Source organism: Charadrius vociferus, unplaced genomic scaffold (assembly GCF_000708025.1).
Source record: "Charadrius vociferus isolate BGI_N301 unplaced genomic scaffold, ASM70802v2 scaffold114, whole genome shotgun sequence".
Taxonomy (NCBI): domain Eukaryota; kingdom Metazoa; phylum Chordata; class Aves; order Charadriiformes; family Charadriidae; genus Charadrius; species Charadrius vociferus.
Window position 1 is genome coordinate 609,229 of NW_009647949.1, and position 12,937 is coordinate 622,165.

Below are 12,937 nucleotides of genomic sequence, written 5' to 3' on the forward strand. Positions count from 1 at the left end.
AAGGAGCTCTTCACAGAAACAGGGCCTATTACTAGTATTACTTTCACAAACTTGAGGAAAATGTGCAAGGGTCCCTTCATTCTGTGAAGCTGTCTGATTCTCAGGCCAACCCTGTGCACTTTATGAAATAAGACGACTTTACAGGGGAGCGAGGGGGGAGGGAAGTACCACATCTATGTTACCTGGTGGTTGCTTCTCTTCTCCTTCAGTTGCCAAAGACAGCAATAGAAACATTTCATTTCCTTTGAGGAAGATGTCTGCCTGTCCTTGGGAGCCAGTTCCTTGATCCCTTTAGCTACATGAAGTAATTAGAGCAATACTGGTGCAGGAAGAAGCAGTGGATTCTCGACCAGGCAATGCCACACTATGGAGCATGTTAAATTGCTTCTGGATCAAGAGGTTTGAAGTGTCTTGCCGCTGCCAGGAGCTTGCTTATGTGCCTTTCCTCTGTGATGCCAGCTTCTTGAAGGCAAGTTTGTGACAGAGAAGGCACTTTGCTCAGTGTGTTGAATCCTGCTTCTGTGAGCGGGCTGGAATACATAGGTAGACCAATGGAAACCAGCCAGTCAGATACAGAGGTGATAAGTCCTGGGGATACAGGTTTTCGGCAAATTTCAGTGAGCCCTCCGCTTGGAATCTGGACAGTAACAAAAAAAAACCCAGAACGCTTAATGTTAAACATAACTGCTTGTTTTACAGCAAGTCGTCTTTTGTTTTTTCTTCCAAACTGGTAGAATTTCATAGCAGCTGTTTCAACTTCTCTCATGTCACATTTGTCAGTATGAGAGCGGTGTGGGTTGAAAGGCTAAGATCACTTGGCACAGGAGCAACAGCAACAATTTTGGCAATGCAGATGCAGTGGGCAGTATCCAGCTGCTTGGGCGACCGTCATGTGCCATTCTTAATTAGTTTGACATCACTAAAAAAATACCCAGTGGCAAGACTTTCCAGGATGATTCATTTAAGGCATGATAATACCAATTTTGCCTCCTCAGACAAGTTCTCATATAAAAAGCCATAAAAGCTTTTGACAGTTTCCCTCTCCTGCTTTTGCTATGGAGTGGACAATAGTATAGTTAAGAAATGAAAAAGGAGTGTACCACCTTTTAGATTTCAATACAGAAGCGCTTAATACATGCCACCCTTAGTAAGCAAGTGTCTGTTACCACTGCTTGCAGTCTGCTTAGACTTTCAAGACTACTGTTCAGCCAAGAGAGAGGGCTATCTGCTCTCCTTTCAACTACTAACTATCCTCCTTTGGGACAGGGAGAGGTACCTCCTGTCCCTGTAGTACCCCTACCTACGTTGAACCTGCTGGGTGAACACAGGGAGCACTTCTGTACCAGGACTTCGCAGGTATCTCCCTTTACAAGTAGTCAGTCCTTTTAAAAAGTCTGCTTATAAATAAGAAAAATCTGATTTATGGAAATACTCACTGCCATGCGATGCTGCTTCCTCAGCTGCTTTACCCGGATTTGGTCCATGTTTGTTGCAACATCCTTTTCAGGCTGGTCTAAGTCTTCAGAGTACCTCTGTACCAAAGCCTCGGGAATGCCACAGCGACCATGCTGAACGTTCCCAGCCAGACACAAAGGAGAGAGGACAGATGAAAGAAGTGTATCAATACAGACCAATCAATGCAAATATAAAGAGAAGTGCAGGATGGGAGCAAGAAGGAGCCTTCCTCAAGATTCCATGAAAATGGAAAAAGCAATCCCTAAAGTAAGGACTGGACCTTAGGACTCCTTCCTTCCCAAAAAGATGTCCTAATCACTGTATGATCAATTCAGATTTTCTTGGAAGCATAAAATCTAATAATGACTTCCTTTTTCAGCTTTACTTCCCCACACTAGCAGGGAATGAGACATTTCCATGCCCAGTGCCACCAAGGTACTAGGGGCCTGAAAAGATGAAGGTTCAGAACAAGCCTGGGATTTCTGAGTCCCCTCACAACACAAGAGTTACTCTAGGTGTATGGTCTGATAGTAAAGACAAAGATAGTTACAGAATGTCTAACGTCCCAATGATTTATGGTTTATCTAGGCCGGTTACTCACAAAAATACAACAGATACAATAAATGAAAGACTATCCCTTGGAATGCTAGTAGAATAAAAACACTGAAGCAATGTCCTCCACTTACCTTGTCAGAGTATGGTTCTTCCGTAAGATCAATGTCTTCAGACTGCAACTTGTTTTCTATTACCATCTCCAGATCCATTCCCCTGCTACAAGAGACCTTCCTCGCTGAAGCAGGACCTAGCTTTATCACATGCTGCTGAACACTAGCAGTCTCTGGGAGCTCCGACAGCCAGGGTGGCAGTGAGCTAGGAGGGGTACTGGGCTCTGGTTCGGAAGATGTCCTATGGACAGGTACTCCGTGACAATCAATGGGAGCAGATGAGCTGGTCTTTTTTACTGGTAAACATGGTGCTTCTAGACTTGAGTGGTTCCCACTTGCAGACGTGGGAGGATGATATAATCCATTAGAAAGGCGTTCTCGGCATTTTTTGGCAGGAACAGGTGGCGGCTGAGAAGGATTTTTTGGTTGCATTCTTGCTTCATTTGTGCCTTTTTGCTCAGCTTCTAGACCTCCCTTGAGGACTGGAGCATAATCAGCCCGTGTGAGGTCATGAAAGCCTTTACTTTGTATTTCCAGAGGTGTCCTTGTTGCAAGATGCATCACCAAGGCAGGCTGAGCTTCACAGTTTTTCAGGGGGAATGGAGCAGGCTTTCTACCGGCAGTCTCCATTACAGAGCAGTCTAATTCCTTAGCTCTTCCCTTCTGAGAACTAGCAGCTCCTTTACCCTGCTTAGCCATCAAGTCATCTACCATACAGCTGCCTCCGTGAGACTGAGGTGGCAGGGTAGGACCAGTTGCCTTTTTTGCTGTATCCAGTGAATCCTGAGGAAAAGAACCTACTTCCTTGCTAGTGTCCTGTAGGTTAGTATTGGCTTCTCCCTGGAGATCATCCAGAGAGTGAGATCTTGGCCACGAATCTACACCCTGGGGGCCATCCAGAGTTTCATAGCTCCGACAGACGGAAACTGGTAGACTTCTACGGTTCTTCTTCATACCCATAGCAGCTGGGGGTTTGACAGAGCTCTTCAGAGCACGATGCGCACAACTCAAACGGCTTTCTTTTTCCCCTTGCTGTATAGTTTCTATGGACTTGGTCAGTGGAAGTGTAGGATAATTTGATAGCTGGTTTCTACTGAAGTCCTTAAAGCTATGCTCACTTGCTGATTTTGAGGACAGAAGACAGGTCCTTCGAGTTTTACCTAGAAGCAAATAAATCACAATCCACCATTGAAAAAAAAATAAAAATCTCCAGTGTAAATAACACATCATTCCTAAATGGCTTTGAAACAAAAGGATTTATTCCCTTTTTGTTAACTCTAAATGTACAAGAACTGAGTGCCATTTTAAGCATATGAATTTCTGAGCTTCAGCTTTATTAATGAAGAACTGGTAAATGTGACCAGGTAAGGAAAATACATTTAAAATATTTAATATCCTTCCTACTCCCCCATTTGCAGAGATTTGAGGTTTAGCTCATGTAAACCTTTTTCAGTATAGAAATATCCTACAGTTAGAACTGATACCCTACACCCATTATATGAACTGGTTTCACCCCACACAGAAATAACTCAAAAGTCCCACCATTTTTTTCTACTTTTCTAATTTGTTTAGGATATCAATAGTTATGTTCACCTTCTAATGAAGTTTACTATATTGACCAGGAAAGCTTTTTGTTTTTAAATACAAAAAAGATCTTGTTTATTCATTTTAATTACAAAATGTGCCAATAGTATTATTTCATCTTTTAAATGAAGAGCAAACTATTTGCAATGGCAAAACCAGAGAGAAAAAAAATATTTGAAGCTGGTTTTGCACCAGTCCCTTTGTAAAGTTACTCCTAGGGACAGTGGAGTTTTACAGAAAAAGGTCTTATACTATGAGATGGAGAAGTGTTTCAAAAGGGAGTTTCAAGTGTAACTAATCTTAGTGTTATTCTCATGTCACAGTGTTTTATTGAAGTGGAAGGTCTTAGAGATGTGGTGTTTTATTGTAACCACTTAAGACAAGATGACATGAATTAATATGAACCGCATGTTCTCCATAAGCTTTATTTTATATTTTTATGAGATACGCGCTACTGATTTTAAACAGTGAAGTCCATCAAATCTGCTTGACAGAAAAATTCTGATCAAAGGGTCAGAACTCATTAGAGTATTCATTAGTATGAAATACAAGGTCATTTCTCAAACACTGTATAAGTTTTTTTAAATTTTCTTTTTAACAAGACCGAAGTACATTTGTCTCAAAGCAGACAACCTCTCAGAATGACAGCACATCGTGAACAGGGTGACAGGGATATATCCCCCAACGTACAGTAAGCTTTCTAAAATCAGGATAGATAGATAAAGCTTGAAATTTCTTTTTCCAATGGGAAAAAAAAAAAAACCAACCAAAAAACCCAAACCCCCAAAGCAACAGATTTGGATAAATAGTATTAAAAGTCTATAATAATAGGCAATCAATAGCTGCCAATTAAAGGACCAGCTACTTTTAGAGATCTAAGTTGTTTTGCTAACTTCATTGGAACTAAGTTAATCTGGTGTACTTTTAAGCACTAGATGCTTGCTTCTCACAGCTTGCCTTCAAAGCTTTATCCTGAAAGAAGCTCAATGCTTGGCTTCTGAACAATATACACCGCTCACTTTGAATATGAATGAACCTGTTTAACCTAAAAGAGAAATAGCTTGCTTCCTCTCTTTCTCTTGCCTCTTTCTCTGCTCAAGGAATTTAAAAAAGAAAGTACCCAGAAAACTAGCAAAGAAAATGGAGGTTACATTTAAAAAGAAGTAAGGAAAACACTCCCCTTAAAAAAAAGTTGGTTGCATTTAGTGGTATGCCAGCAAGGTTATTCCATCTAAAATCAACGTGTGCCTACAGGCCACACAGGAATTCCTTTCTCAGAAGCTGTACCGTTCACAGTTCAACCCAAGCTGAATATTACCATTTCCCCAAAATGCTAATAGACACATCACACATTGAGCTGGCTCTCTTTCTACTACCTTGAGTTCAAGTAGCTCAGAGAAGTAGCAGAAACTTTTCTGCCTGCACCTTTCCATGGAGCTAGGCCATCGGCTTCTGAAAATAACTTACAACCACATTAAAAAGACATGCGTAAGAAATGTTAAATTCATTTTTTAGTGCCTTCATTTTTAGTGCCTTCAGGCACTAATGTCAATATGTAATGAGTATGGAGTGCTCTCTTTTCATTATTCATATTTGCTAGTACATGTCTGACGTGCAGTAATTCACAATATTGTGTGGGGCTTGCTGTCACAGCTCACATAGCAAAATCCATGTACCTTCTTTTCAATCTGAAATATTGATCAGGGGTTATATTGGTTTTAGGAAAGCACACTCGGGAACCTCTACACTCTTACTGAGGTCATAAGGGTAACTAGTAAACAACTCTTCATTTCTTTAGAAATGGGATATGTCTGTGTAAAGCCAGTAGCCTGGGAATGGGAAAAAGAAGAAATAGGGAATAGGAAAAGGAAGAAGAAAAAAACAAGAAAAATGACAAAAGAAAAGTTTTGGGAAAGTAAAATCAAATCTTTAGTTCATTCCAGCCCTGTTTTGCATAAAAATGTGGAGAGAGCGGGAGGAAGTTCAAAACATTTTGTCTGTAAAACATATAACTGAACATGCAATCTTTTAAGCTTTCTGCTTCAAAATGGTTTGAAAAATCTGCTGGGTTCAATGTCGTTGTTTTGTACGAAGGACAGGGGTTCAGAATGTAATTTCTCTTACATAGATTTAAGTCAAGAGCAGTATCAGGAGGGCAGCTGTGACTGCTCTTTTTCTAGCTATTCCTTCCCTTCTCCCTGACTGCCAGGTGTAACTTCATTATGCTTCTTAGACATTAAAAAAGGAAGATAATATTTCCTGAAAACAGACTTTTAAATATGTTTTTAAATTGTTTTCATGAAGTGGACAGCTATATAAACAATGTCCACAAATGTAACATTCCCTCCCTACAAAAAAAAAAAAAAAAAAAAAAAAAAGAGAGATGCAAGGTTACCTACAAGGTAGGTAAAAAACCCACAAGGGTTAAAGTATATACCTAGTAAGGTTTAAAATGCATTTTTAACGTTAGCATTTTTGATAATAATTTATTCTTATGATTACCTGGTATAGTTAAGCAGTCTAATGCCTTTCATAGTGCTGTCAACCACAGTAGCATCTCTGATTTAAATGTGTGCAGGAGGACACAGGTGTCTGGGTGATAACTAAGATAACAAAGGTGGTTCTTACACAAAACAAATGGAAAGTTTATATTGTTTCCAGGATCAGTTCAAGCTACAGGCATACTTGAACTCTTATTTAATGTTATGGTGCAGTTTCTGTTAGAAAAAGCACTGTCCACCTCTCATGATACCTCTTGTTACTAGAATACATAAAAGGAACTTTTCAATTCCCTGTCATCATCTGGCTCGGAAGAAAGGAGATGATCTTGGGAAATATTTGTAGAGGTACCAGAGCTACAGCAACAAATTTTCAGTGTTTCTCTTAGTACATTTTTCTGTATGGAAGATCGTCCTCAGAAATTTAAGTACTTAAAACCAGACACAGAACGCATTCAGTGGCCTGGCCAGATCTCAGGTTTTATTAACTTCATTTTAGCATTGCTTTCTGTGGCTGTATTTTGCGTGCACTTCAAATAGCTCTGCTGCCACAACAAAGATGATTGCACGTAGACAATCCTAGCCTCATTGCTTTTTTTACTGATTACAAACTAGTAGAAATGCACATGAAATTAGGCAATGTGGCCACCTGTTCTGCTGCTTCCTTTGCTGACTAATTAGCACTGACCTCTTAAGTGCTTTGGATGCCCACTTGGCACTATGGAAATATGGGCTTCAGTTTCTGAACAAATCAGAGAACATCCTTATCCCACCTGATAAAGCCATGGTTTGCTCCTTCAGCTCTGTGCATTGCATGTGCAATTCTGATCTCTTCACATCCCCTCTCTCCTTAAAAAAAGCTATACAGAATAACAAGATAAGGTTCAAAGAAGCCAGACATGATCAGTGACATGAATGACCTACAAGGAATAATTAACAGGCCTTCTCAGACTAGAAAAGAGATGACTTGGGAAGGACTGTGACAGGGGTTTATACACAGACACTGTTAGGTATGGCGGTTCTAAGGAAGACCAGGGATGTTCCTAAAGAGAAACAGTTTCAGGAAAATGGATGAATGCCAGGAAACAGTACCCAATTTTTAAAGTCCTCAAATGATTCATTCCCCATGAGTATCCTGGGAAGCATCAACTATGCTTGCTCTGTTCCTATACTGTTCTCTAGCTATCTGCTTTTGGCCAGTCCTGTGAGAACTAGATTTCCAATACGGTTTCCAAATGCATCTCAGACAGACAACACTTGCACAAAAAGCAAGGCCAGTAACTGCACTGTTGTGAGAAGTCTAAAGGACAGCTTGCTCTTTCTGCCTTGTTTCAAACCTAGAACTGGACTGTACGGACTAACGGTCTGATCATGGATGGCTGCTTTCTGCTCTTACGTTCTTCCTGTCTAACACTGCATAGGTCACAAATTCTATTCCAATTTACAGAGAACAAAGAACGTACAATCACAATGCTGCTGCAAGTACACTGTGGATACCTATGAGAATACCCAAAGATTTCTGCAGTGGTACCCTGAGAAGTACCTGCAAAAGATACATCTGTACCACTGCCATAGTACATTGCAAACCATTTTCTAAACAAAATGTAAGAGTAGCTTTGAAATCTTGAACTGATGCCAAAAGGTCCAATTATCAGCCCAAAACAGGGCACTATACTAGTTATGAAAATATTATGTATAACCATTCCCCATAAAATCTCAAGACCAATTTCTTCTCAGAATGCGTTTCCCCTTTATGAAGTGCAGTTTATTATTACTGATCTGCAGATTATTATGTTTATACTAGACAAATGATTGTCCTTATTTGAACAGATGAGAATCTAAGGTATTTTGAAAACAATATGCATATAAACAACTACTGTCCATGAACTTTGCAAAGAAGGTGGAGCACATTTCAGATTAACCAGCCTTGGAAAAATGTCTCAGTGAATCCCACACCAAATGTTCTTTTCATAACAGTTTTCAAAACAAGCACTAAATGCATTTGTGAGCAAAAATGATGTAGAAATGCAGCAAACCATACATGAAAAGCAATATAAAAATCATCATTGGTATTTCACATTCTGCAAAACTCAGATAGAAATATTAGCTTAAATGTAATAGTAAGTATCTAAGGAGACAGGCAATGACAATTGCTTTCTAAAGATTTTATTATATTGTTAAAATAAGGAAAATGTACAGGCAGCAATTTAGCTTCAGTGCTACAGCTATCATTATGATGGCACTTAGAGATAAAAAGGAAAGAAAATTGTCACATGTGCCATATATTTAGCTATGATTATATTCTAGCATGCCTACTGTATGGGGATTCATATTCAAAAAAATTCTCTCTGCTTTCAGGAATTTAGTATATTGCATTCAGGCATTCAGCTTCAAAGCAAATTGCAATTTTCTTCAATAAATGGTTATTTCTGAGTGGCAGACTGACAGAAAATGCACATACTAAGAGAAGGATCTTCAGCTCATATTTTAAATTGGAAAACCAGCCACTACTAGGGGCATACAGTATCTCTATTTATTCTGTTCTTGGGTTCCTGTTTATGCTGAATGTTAGCAATGAAACCAGGCAGTCTGAGGCCAAGCCACGGCTCAAATGCTTGGAGTGATAATGCCAAGCTCAAACCAATTTAATCTATTTCAGTATTTTATCCCTAATGACAAGTTTAAACCATCCCTCAAGTAAGCATGCTCAGTCAGCACAACCACCTGATTTCTTCAGAACAGGGAGAGCAATCTCTATCATCTGTTTTGGTAATTTTTCAGTGCATAACCTTTCACTGATACTAGATAAGGCAATGAGAAAAAGCATTTTTTTTTAATATAGTTTACTTCCTTGCCAACTTCTCAATTAATTTAACTTGCTAGTGTTCATACACTAAAAAGTCCTAAATCTTTGCCGTTGGCTTCTGATCAGAGGAGAATGCAACATGCAACCTCAGCAACACAAAAATACGGCCTAAAACAGAGAACTTTTTTTCTAAACAGTTTTTGTATGGCCTTAGAAGAAATCCTCCTTATCTCAGTGGAGTTCAGCAAATTCTCCATTGCCAGTCATCCCTTAGACATGGGCTGTCAGAGTGTAAGTAGTGCAAGTCTCATGAGCCATGGTTGCATGAGAATGTGATAGGGAGTGGAGAAGGCAGGTAATGGCAGTAAGAGTGCCTGTTGCCTTAGGATCACAAAAGATAGATGATTTGTGATATGTGATCTGTTCCCTACCAATGCAAATAAATAAATTAGAAACAGTAGCAATGAAAACCAATGGTTCAAGCCAAAAAGGGAAAGAGGCAGCCAGAGCAAAGTAGAAAGTCAAGTGTGAAGTAGTTAGGAACAGAAGCAAGAAGTATATAAAGTTATCTACTGAAAAAAGACTGCAGGGATTATAAGGCTTATTGCTGTCACCATTACCATTCTCCAGGTTTTCACTGCTTTCGTAGCAGCCAGAATCCCGAGGAGAGCATCCGGTTAGGCCTTGGCCTTCAATGAGAAGTTTCTCCTGAGAGCCTGACTGGTCGCTGTTACCTAGAGGATGCAAGAATACAGTGAAAACCAGGCAAACAGAAAATCTGGCTGATTCAATTTCCAACACCATTATCTTGCATGTCCAAAGAAGGGCAATGAAGCTGGTGAAGGGTCTAAAGCACAAGTCTTATGAAGAGCGGCTGAGGGAAGTGGGGTTGTTTAGCCTGGAGAAAAGGAGACTCAGGGGAGACCTTACTGCTCTCTGCAACTATCTGAAAGGAGGTTGTAGCGAGGTGGGGGTCAGTCTCTTCTCCCAGGTAACAAGTGATAGAACAAGGGGAAATGGCCTCAAGGTGCACCAGGGGAGGTTTTGATTGGATATTAGGAAAAACTTTTTCACCAAAAGGGTTGTCAAGCATTGGAACAGGCTGCCCAGCAAAGCGGTTGAGTCACCCCCCCTGGAAGTATTTAAAAGACGTGTAGATGTGGTGCTTAGGGAAATGGTTTAGTGGTGGACTTGGCAGTGCTAGGTTAACATTTGGATTTGATGGTCTTAAAGGTCTTTTCCAACCTAAATGATTCTATACTTCTATGATCTTCCCTGATGTATTAATTGTATCAGATCACTCTTTTAGAAAGGAGTGAGCACTAGCAACAGCCACCATAAATGTTGGAAACATTCATCCCATTTGGTAAAGGATTAAGCAACAGCCTCAGCACAACTGTGAGGGACCAGCGTGGTACGTAATAAAAGCAGAATGGACCACGTGTGTGCCTCAGCTGCCTTGGAGCCAAGTCCTGCAACTTACAACCACTGAAATCTATTTAAAATGATGGTGTCAAAGTTCTTAGACTTAAAACTCCCCAACACCCAAAACAAAAGCAAAAAGCACTGAAAATAACCAAATCAAGTAAAAAAGAATAAAATCCTAATTCTGACATACTTTACAGAAGGGACCAAGAGGAAGGATCAGGAGTGGGTCTGGCAAAGTTAGATACTGTCCCCTGACAAAGGGACAAGGGAGAGACCAGTGGTAAAAATTCCTTCCTTCCTTGGTCTGTGCAAAGAGCCATCCAGGCTGTATAGACTGGATTCCAGGAATTTACCAAGAATGTTTGGTCAAAAATCATATTTTGTAGAGAAACTAAATCTGGGACTGAAGATACAAAAAAACAACTTCATGATGCAAGGATACAGTTTATGTTGTGTTTTTTTTTTTTTTCCCCCTGCAATAAAATGTCAGAAATGGCTATTACCATTCCTATTCTCAGCACAGGAAAGGTAATTATGGGGTGGAACTAAGTGCTGTTGCCTCTCCCAGGTTCCAGCTGTCTGGTACTCACTTCTCTTTCTCTTCATCTCCCTGACTTAGAGCTGGAATTTATACTTTCCAACCACAACATCACATAGTTCTTCAAGTATTCAACCCAAAATTTAAGAGACCTAAAAGAAATATTACTTCAGGGAAGTGAGCGTTCTAAAGAGGTCTGCAAATAATGAAGAGAAGCTCATAATAGGTGACGAAAAGCTACACTGATATAAGTGAAAAGAATCTATTTCTGCCAACTGCAGTTTTATTGGGGGGTAGTTGAGGGTGGAGAAAGGTGAATGCCTCTTTGGGAAATGAAATGAACAAGCAAGCTATGTGTCATTGAAAGCTCAGGCCACACAGCACTGCCTGGAGATACGAACCACGTGTCTCTATAACAGAATTGAGTACTGCCCACTTAATAAGCAGCTGTTTAAATTGCTGCTAAGGCAGTTTAAGCTAAAACACAGGATTTCGCACAGAAGCAGCTGAGAAAGCCCTCACACAATCCATTCCACTGATTCTGCTTGGTGGGATACTAAACTTCTGCTGACACTTAGGGATGAAGGGGAAATGCAGTACTGTCTTACGTTGCTGCAACTAGGTGCTGAGCGCATCTAAATTCCTGTCTCAAGCCACACTTGCTTTTCAAATTATTTTACTCTACCGTGACTACTGCGTGGATGGTAGAGCCCTGCTTCCTCCTGTGTGGCAAAGATGCCATCAAATTTGACTGCCATGGCTTACTCTGCTTTCCCTCATCTTTACAACCACTTGTCTGAGACCATCTGTACAACTGGCAGAATTGCACTGATGCACCTTAGATAGCTGGGTCACCGTCTTTCACTCTTTGCACTTGACTGATATACTTTCTCCCTTTGAAAATTACTGTGTTGTCATGTGTACAAAGTGAAGCTATCTGTACAATCCTGCGATTCACAGTCTAAGAATTATATGCATGTGCAGGTAAAATAAGCGAAAGTTTAATTCACGTTTTCCTTCTCCACAGCCCTCTGGGCTTTGATCTTTTTCTTACCCTTGATAACCTCAACCTCTTCCCTCTAGTCTAGAAATTTCTTCTTTCCTATTCTCCATGTCTCACCTTCTTATTTTGAGTAGGTTACCTCAGGATTTATTCCTGAACATCGGTATTCTAAAAGGTATGTGTTGTACACTTGACATCACTTGAGTAAGATAGGTAGCAGTGCTTACAAGACCAAAAGAATTCTGGCAGAACAAATGCAAGTCTTAAGTCACTCCTCAGAAATCTACACGTTGTTACACACGATTACCCTGGAAATAACTAGATTAGGAAAAAAAAGAGATCAAAATCCTGGAACCAGTTTTCTGCTTTAAGGGGTTCACAACGTTTTTAGCAGAGCTCTACTAAAACTGAAAACCTCAAACATCCCACGTACTATCATACTCCTGTAGAAGTTCCACTGCTGTGAGGAGAACAGCTCTGTGCTCAGGATCTCTGATGTTCAGTTCATCCAAATCTTCTTCTTCTAAAAGCTTAAAGGTATCCAGATCTTCATAGCCATTGAACAGAAAAGTGGGCATGTGCTCCTGCATAAAAGGGGAAAAAGGAAAAAAAAAAAAAAAAAAAAAAGAGCTATAAGACAACATATTTATTCAACTTATTTTATCAATAAAGATACTAGAAGATATTTTCACAACCAGCAAAAAAAGCAGTAGCTTAGCAAATGCAAACCACTGTATAACAGCAAAATTATAGGATTATAGCTTATATAAGCATTGTGCAAAGTTCAGGGAGGTAGCTGTGCCAGAACTAGAATGCTGCACATATTTTTGTATTTGAAATGCACTGTATTAAATTGCCTCAGTAGCATGCTACCCGGATGCACAATATGGCATAGCTCTGTATGAAGGGAGAAGTACAAATGGTGAATGACAGCTGCATCTGTTTTTCTCTAGCTCTTCC

General features: G+C 39.9%; 1 protein-coding gene across 1 annotated transcript in view; it reads right to left on the bottom strand.

Moving 5' to 3' along the window:
* Window positions 1-376: 376 nt before the first annotated feature.
* The window catches only part of SASH1 (SAM and SH3 domain containing 1), a 99,485-nt gene continuing 86,924 nt past the window's right edge, over window positions 377-12,937 (bottom strand). Inside the window, 5 exon segments of the mRNA XM_009883291.1 lie at window positions 377-637; window positions 1,437-1,568; window positions 2,142-3,280; window positions 9,629-9,742; window positions 12,411-12,561. Of these exon segments, the coding sequence (XP_009881593.1) occupies window positions 377-637; window positions 1,437-1,568; window positions 2,142-3,280; window positions 9,629-9,742; window positions 12,411-12,561 (1,797 nt within the window).